Source organism: Megalobrama amblycephala, linkage group LG1 (genome assembly GCF_018812025.1).
Source record: "Megalobrama amblycephala isolate DHTTF-2021 linkage group LG1, ASM1881202v1, whole genome shotgun sequence".
NCBI classification, from domain to species: Eukaryota; Metazoa; Chordata; class Actinopteri; order Cypriniformes; family Xenocyprididae; genus Megalobrama; species Megalobrama amblycephala.
This window is the reverse complement of record NC_063044.1, coordinates 61,356,208-61,364,122: the sequence shown is the minus strand read 5'-3', so window position 1 is coordinate 61,364,122 and position 7,915 is coordinate 61,356,208. Positions and strand designations below refer to the sequence as shown.

The 7,915-nt window shown below is 37.8% G+C and overlaps 1 protein-coding gene across 3 annotated transcripts; it reads right to left on the bottom strand.

Annotated features, from left to right (window-relative positions):
* Positions 1-510: 510 nt before the first annotated feature.
* Positions 511-4,714, bottom strand: LOC125278348 (putative protein tag-278). 3 transcript variants are annotated; one of them, XR_007187125.1, is made up of 7 exons: positions 4,493-4,714; positions 4,137-4,211; positions 3,914-3,964; positions 3,690-3,821; positions 2,724-3,514; positions 2,183-2,273; positions 2,078-2,092 (listed from the first exon to the last, which is right to left on the bottom strand). XR_007187125.1 is itself a non-coding variant. In XM_048207455.1 (6 exons), exons 1-5 carry the CDS (start codon positions 4,659-4,661, stop codon positions 3,456-3,458), a joined length of 486 nt encoding a protein of 161 aa, XP_048063412.1. In that variant the 5' UTR covers positions 4,662-4,702; the 3' UTR covers positions 511-1,525; positions 2,724-3,455. The 3 variants fall into 3 exon arrangements, 2 of the variants coding, with proteins under 2 accessions (XP_048063412.1, XP_048063404.1); XM_048207455.1 differs by lacking the exons at positions 2,078-2,092; positions 2,183-2,273 and adding an exon at positions 511-1,525 and having other exon boundaries at positions 4,493-4,702; XM_048207447.1 differs by lacking the exons at positions 2,078-2,092; positions 2,183-2,273 and adding an exon at positions 511-1,525 and having other exon boundaries at positions 4,137-4,216; positions 4,498-4,701.
* Positions 4,715-7,915: the final 3,201 nt, after the last annotated feature.

Below are 7,915 nucleotides of genomic sequence, written 5' to 3'. Positions count from 1 at the left end.
TACTAGAAAAGGCAGTTTCATCACAACTATGTTCCTTTTTAGAAAGAAATAATATCTGTGAGGATTTCCAGTCAGGATTTAGACTGTATGTCTAATTAAATTACGCACAGAGATTTCACCAGTTTCTCTGAATCTTTTGATGTTATAGATGAGATTTGCAAAGCCTTTGCATTGTTTTTAAAGTATACCACAATCTTCTTATGCACTCTTTCACAGATTGCTCATCTTTATTTCTGAGAGACTCTGCCTCTCTAAGACATCCCTTTTATAGCTAATCATGTAACAGACCTGATATCAGTTAAAGTAATTAGTTCCTAGATGTTCCCCCAGCTGAATTTCTTCAAGATTCTTCTTGGTTTTTCAGCCATTTGTTGCCCCCAAACCAACTTTTTTGAGACCTGTAGCAGACATCACATTTGAAATGAACTAATTTTTGTGGATACATTTTAAACATTTGTTTTGTTATTTATGTTCTATTGTGAAATAAATATTGGCTCATTTGATTTGAGAGTCTTTTATAATTCACTTTATTCACATTTTTTAAAAAATGTCCCAAGTTTTCTGGAATTCATGTTGTAGTTAGGAGTAACAAGATAGCAGCAGAGATGAGACACACTTTTCAATGAAAATAAACTGTATTGGAGTTAAATGATGACAGGGAGTTGATAATCCTGCCCAAAAATGATGTCACACAATTTGTTTTACTATTATCACAATTACGCAATATGCTTACAAAATCTTTAAGACATTTTGAATAATATTTGATTAAAGGCAGTATATGTCAGTTTTCCTAAGCCAAACATCACTTTTAGTCACTGCTGCTTGGCAGTTTTACTTGTAACTTGTAATGGTGTAATTTTCATTGTAAGGTATCTGTACTTTTACTCAAGTATTGTTTTCAGGTACTCTTTACACCTCTGCTCTTTCCACAGTGACGACTTCTAAAAGAGTTTTGTTTCGAGTGAATCCTCAAGTGGACCCTTAGGTTACTTTGAAATCTGAAACCCATTCCACACTGATCACAGGTAAATGGCCTTTCTCCAGTGTGAATATTCATGTGTTCCCTAAGGTTTTGTTCTCGTTTGAAGCCATTCCCACACAGACTGCAGGTGTAAGGCTTTTCTCCAGTGTGAGTTATCATGTGGGCTTTAAGGTTTCCTTTTTGACTAAAATTCTGTCCACACTGCTGACAGGTGAAAAGGCTCTCTCCAGTGTGAATTCTCATGTGGACTTTAAGGTTTCCTTTATTTGTGAAACTCTTTCCACATTGTTGGCAGGTGTAAGGCCTTTCTCCCGTATGAATTCTCATATGGACTGTAAGGTTTCCATGTTGATCAAAACTCTTTCCACACTGTTGGCAGGCAAAATATCTTTTAGTTTCTGTTTTTTTGAGCTCTTTTTCGTGGGGAAGTCTTTTTAGCCTGTGTCGCTCTTTCTCCAATCATGAAATCATGTTTATCATAATGTTCTTTCTCTTCTTCCCTTTCATTAAGTTCATGACTCGCCTCTCTCAGTGCCATTAGGTCTAGGACAAAAATAGACATAAAACAATTTAGACGTTTAATGCATCAAAACGAACAACATGTATGATACCCTATCCTATGGATCAAGGATGGGTAGCTTTGGTCCTGGAGTGCCACTGTGTTGCAGAGTTAAGTTTTATCCCTAATCAAATACATGTGCCTGTAATTTTTCACGCAGTCCTGAAGACTTGGGGTTCAATTTTGGAACTGGGTTCAATTTTGCAGGTGTGTTTGATCAAGGATGGAGCTAAACTGCAGAATAGTGTCCCTCCAGGACCAGAGTTGCCCATCCCATCTATAGACCTTATACTCAATACATCAGTGGTTTTCAAACCTGTTCCAAAGGGACCCACCACTGCACATTTTGTATGTCTGCTTTCTTATAATTAAACTTATCTTGGATGGATTTGTCTGTCTTCTTCCTGCCTGAGCACAAAGTTACAGAAGAACTGACCAATAAAGAAAAAAGATCCTGGCTGAGGACCTCCTGTGGGACCTGTGGCAGAATGGTCGGCCTTTGGAGAGGTATGTGGAAGAGTTTATCGAGCTTTCCCATCAGGTGAGCTGGTCTAGTTGAGCCGATAAATATTATTCGTTATTTAAATGGTTCACATTTTGAAGCAGAAGTAGTTAAAGTAAACTTGGCCTTTCCAGCTCACCCCATGCCAGAGCCCTCTATATAAATGGATCCATCCATTTCTGCCCTCCAGTTCTTCCCTGTCTCCAAAGATGTGGTTCCACAGTGCTGACCTGGGGACCAAAGTGGCAGACCAGCATTTACAACTGTCAGGTCAGTGCTGAGATCTGCAGGACCCAATAGCATTCAAGTCCTCAGTCCCTGACCAAGATGGCCGCCACCACATCTAACCCCTGGATTCTAGGTATATATACACATTTCCAGTCAGGGGGAAAGGATTGTTTTCCCCCATGCCGATGCCACGCCCCCAGCTATGACACGACATTGACCAAGTCTATTACTTCTCCTTATGTTCAGGCATTTTTAAATGTTACTACAGCACTTTTGAGCATGATCAGAAAACAAATATACTTTTCTATTGTTGTTCTCTATTCAGAAGAAGATATTAGGTTTAATGTTGCACAAAATTGTTTTGGCTTCTTCTGTATATTCTCTATTTCTGTAGAGCTGGACATTTTAATAATGATCAAATGACTGAGTTCAGCTGTGAGAATAAAACCAACCTGTTTGTTCCTCAGTTTCTTCATGTTTCACTCTGAATGTTTCTTCAATCTTTATTTCTTCAAACTCCTCTTTATTAAACTGCATCTTCATGTCTTCAGTCTCCTCTTTAATAATTATCTTCATATCTTTACTTTCCTCTTTAATAAACGACATCTTCATGTCTTCAGTCTCTTCTTTAATAAACACCATCTGTAAGAAGAGAATAATTAACAGAATAATAATGGTCTTCAAACCTGGTTAGAAAAGAAAAAAAAACTAACACTGCTTAAAAATAAACACTTAATATTTAGACATTTATGATTTACATCTAGTATTACACTTTGATGAAAACATGTTTAGTTCGTTAGTGTTTGTTGTTCTCGTTCATGTTCACTGTTTGAGCAGCACGTGTCGTGATTCACTGAATCATTTCTCAAAGTGTTTGATTCAATTGACTCGGAGTTGAAAAGTTCAGTTTCTCCATTATTCGCCAGAGACTGAACTCGTGTTTGTGATAAAAACTTACAATGTTACATTAAATAGCAGGATAAACTAATTTAATGTCGCTTTAAAAAAAAGCCCCACACAACTATAAATCACTGAACTGTTTCTATCGATTAAAATAGCTTAAATTAAAAAAAAAAATCGTTCTTCAGCAGAATCACAGCAGATGCAGGATCGCGGCGCAGTCTTATGACGTCACGTCGTCATTCCAAAATTAAAGTCCTGTTCACACGCTGCATTGTCTACAATCACAGAATCACAGAGACTCTGAACATGTATGCTCCTTTCAGTGGGGCTGTGAAAACACCTGAATCAAATAACAAGAGATACAGAATCAGCTGTTTCCTGCATGATTGCTCAATTACCAAACACACTCATTTGAATCTCTTATACACATTACACAAATGAAGAGAGGTCTGAATGGAGCAGAAGGTTTTCATTACTATGAACTGAGTTTATGACTCCATTTCATTGATAATTACCTGTAACTGGGTTGTAGGCGTTCCCTGTGTTTGTGAAGACGTTCTTGTAGGTTATTGTGAAGTGAGTGCTAAAAGGACCAATATATTTATCGCCAGATTCCACCAGTGACGCTGAAAAAGCTATTTCTCTGCCTGTTATTGAAAAATATAAGTAATATTGTGATATATTACTGTATTACACTGAGAATGTATACACTGAATTTAACATTCAAGCACACTTTCACCTCTATTTTCCTTTCTCAACTCCTCCACTTGACTTGAAAGATTTGAAATTTCTGTGAAGGAATAAAGATTGTTAAATGACATTTACACTGATTATTGTAATATACAACACAATTTACACAGTATACACTCAACATTACACTAACATTTACACTATACAATGTATTGCATTGGTGTTTTACTTTGAGGAACATTGATAAAACAGTGAATGTTTTGGTCAAGTACCTTCATTTTTCTTGTTCATCTCATCCCTCAGTTCTCCGATGTTTCCTTTCTGCTCTGTAACGGTGGCGGTCAGTTCTGTAAGTAGTGAACTAAATTTAAACTTCCATAACTTTTTTATAATTTTTTGAAGTGCTTTCACTTGAGCAATAATCTGCTGAGTATCTTCTTTAAAACAAACTTGTATCTTTATTTCAAAGCATTCTTGAAGAGCTGAAGAAATATAGATTCACTTTCTTAATCTTTGTCAAACTAGTAGACATCACAGTATGAGCAATATGGTGTTATAAATATGTAAATTATTGCATTTCATTTTATTCTGGACTACCCTGTCATGTATGTAGTGTCCATCACGTTACCTTTGTTTTCTGTTCTTAGTTGCTCCATTTCAGTCTCCAGAGAATCCATTATTGTTTCAATGCTCTTTATTTTCCCCTGGTCTTCAATGATGTTTATGTTTGGTGAAAGTACATCATCTGCCGATATAGCCCACACATTGAGCATTAAAACCGTTATAAAAATCAACATTGTTGTGCTCTCGGTTTCTAGTGATATACTGAATCAACTGAATTAACGCTCTCTTATATTTAAAGATAACTTGCGTAATTGTTTAAACTGTCCAATAGACTTTAGACTGCAAATATTTTTTGGGTTACGATTGTAACCTTTGTTCCCTCAGGAGGAAATGAGAGGCGTCGAATGAGGACACTATGGGGTATGCCTCTGCGTGACTGCATCTGAAGCACGTATGCAACTAGTCCAATTCTGATTGATCACCATGTGCCGTGTGACCGCGCACCACAGAAGCCACATAGGGAAGCTGGTACACATTAGAAGCAAGGTCCTCACAGGCATTCATGAAGTATTGCAAAGGGACTCAGCGCCTCGTTCCCTTCTCAGTGAACAAAGGTTACAGTAATAACCTGAGATGTTCCCTTTCGAGAGAACTTATGCTGCATCAAATGATGACACTGTGTGGAAGGAGATGCCCACTGTGTTATATTGACTAATTTCTGTCTTTGAGTGAAACTGTACAGGCACAACTCAGGACGAGAGCACTTGAGCGTCAGCTGGAAAACCTTATAAAGGTGTTTAGGGTTGCCCATCCCATCCTGCAGCATCAAATACTTTCGGAAGGGAGACCCCTGACAATAAGGCTTTAAAAGTTGCCATACTTCTTGTGAATTGAGCCCTTACCAATAGAGGTGAAGGCAGACGCTCAACTCATAAGATGTAGGAATTGCCTCCACAGTCCACTTTCTGATTGTTTGTTTAGAGGCCAGTGAAGGGGTGGATTCTGGAATCCACTGCTGCTTCAATATATATATTTTGAGTGATTTATTATCAAGTTATTAATCAACATTTATCTTTCTAAATATTAAAATTATTTGAATGACTTCTTCAACGTATGTTTATAAACATTTATTTTCCTTTTCAAACACTAGAGAATAATGATGAATATTGTCTGTACCTCTCACTGAGAGAGAAAAACAACTTATCAGTATGTTTTGGGAATCTTTCCTGTTCTAGTTGAAGCCTGGGCCAACTTCAACCTTGAAGAAGTTGTGAATCATGTGTATCTGTGTATGTGTGCTAGTGTTCTGTGTGTAGGTCCTGTATTGGTATCAATAGACAATTGGCACTCTTCTTGAGGCCTGCAGATGCCTTTTCATGACTTAACAGGACATCCTGTGCCTAAGTCCAGGGTCCGATCACCAGCATCGTGATGGATTGAGATATGTTTCTGACTGTCTGTCCATGTGTGGAAGATTACTAATTTTGTCTGTTTTTCTTAGACAATCAGAATCATTCAACCTGAAGTAATGACCTATTTAGTGGACTCTGTTAGAGTATAATTATTGTGGAAATGTGAATGTACGCAGAGCGGCCTACAAACTCCTTGTGAGACCTGAAGCTGGCTTCTGCTGATGAAATTGCAAACTATTCTTCAATCAAATTTTCTTCAATTTATTATTTTTTTAAACTCTGACTCCGGGTCTTCATTCATCATATCTGGTCTTTAGCTGTAAAATTCCCCTACACCAGGTATCCCTTCTTGGATGATTCAAAGTACACCAGTAACTGATCATTCTTCCTCCACTGAGAAACCATCCTTTACAAAAAATAAGTATACTTCCCCCGGTTTCACAGACAAGGCTTAAGCTAGTGCATGTTTGAGCTGTTTTAATGGAAAGCAACTTGTTCTAACAGATCTTAAAATATGCCAGTGCCATTGTTTTGTCTCAAGATGTACACAAGTAATGTTTTTTTCTAGTGAGCGTTTATAAAAGCTACTTAAATGCCCTAACTGAACTAAGGCCTAATCCTAGTTTAGGCTAAGCCCTGTCTTTGAAACCGGGCCTTCAAGTTCATTTTATTAAGTATACTTAAAGGATTAGTTCATTTGGAAATGAAAATTAGCCCCAGCTTTACTCAGCCTCAAGCCATCCTAGGTGTATATGACTTTCATCTTTTTCATGAACATAATTTTAAATATCCTGACTCATCCGAGCTTTATAATGGCAGTGATGGGGATCAATGAGTATGAGCTGAAGAAAGTGCATCCAACCACATTCATTCATCATAAACATGTGCTCCACACTGCTCCAGGGGTTAATAAATAAATTATTATTATTTATTATTTAATTAATAATAAAGTCCCTCTGAAGTGAAGCGATGCATTTGTGTAAAAAAAAAAAAATCCATGTTTAAAGGGGTCATGACAAATGTTTATGTTTGATGAAAGTACATCATCTGCCGATATAGCCCACACATTGAGCATTAAAACTGTTATAAAAATCAACATTATTCTGCTCTTGGTTTCTAGCAATGTACTGAATCATCTGAATTAATGTTCTCTTAGATTTAAAGACAACTTGCGTAATTGTTTGAACTGTCCAATACACTTTAGACTGCAAATATGTTTTGGGTTATGATTGTAACCTTTGTTCCCTCAGGAGGAAATGAGAGGCGTTGAATGAGGACACTCTTGGGAATGCCTCTGCGTGACTGCATCTGAAGCACGTATGCTGTAACCTAGGTTACTATAGCCCATGGGCGAGGCTAGCCCCTTTTTAGGGGTGCTTCAGCACCCCTAAAAAGGAGCTCAGCACCCCTAAAACTTAGTTTTGAGAAATGTTATTCTAAAATTTTTGTTCGTCTTTTACAAGGTTAAATAATGTCCAAAACATACTCTGTAGTTTGTGGTTTAAAATGTATGTGTTAAGGATGAAAATGAAAACATCCCCCTTAGCAAATGATGTCATCCTCTTCTCTTCTTCTACTTCTCCTCTGTACCTGCACCGCTCAGCACGACCGTCATCCAGCGCGAAACACGCAGAGTGAGAACCCGTTATGTAGTGTTGTGAATCAACTAAGTTGCTCCAAAGCTGTGTCTCACACTTCTTTCCTTTTACCTAGAGTTATTCCGATTCCGAAACCATATCGGTGAGTAGCCTACTGGAGTCAGTATAAAAAAAATATCCCCCCTGGGTGATGCTGCTCCTCAAACCACCAACAGAGCATATAAAATACAAAAAATATAAATCTTTTTTTAAAAACATCGCCAAGTAAAACGCTGCGTTTATATAGAACTGTCTCTTTACGACCACAACAAACGGGACACTTTTCAGAGCGCATTCCGACCTCGCCTCAGTGCCAGGCGCAAGTCAAACGAGCGCGGAAAAGATAGGCTACAGGTGACGACGAGGGAGCTTCAGTTGAACAACAGTGAACTGCGGTCAGATGAGATGTTGTCAGGCTATGTCGGTAAAACTCAGAAA

What these genes read in the sequence shown, in the direction of transcription:
- LOC125278348 (XM_048207455.1), bottom strand. Translation starts at nt 4,661, where the DNA reads ATGTTGATTTTTATAACGGTTTTAATGCTCAATGTGTGGGCTATATCG. An exon ending in ACTAAGAACAGAAAACAAAG is followed by an intron (nt 4,212 to 4,492) that starts GTAACGTGATGG and finishes CACTACTTACAG; the next exon opens with AACTGACCGCCACCGTTACA. An exon ending in CGCCTACAACCCAGTTACAG is followed by an intron (nt 3,515 to 3,689) that starts GTAATTATCAAT and finishes TATTTGATTCAG; the next exon opens with GTGTTTTCACAGCCCCACTG.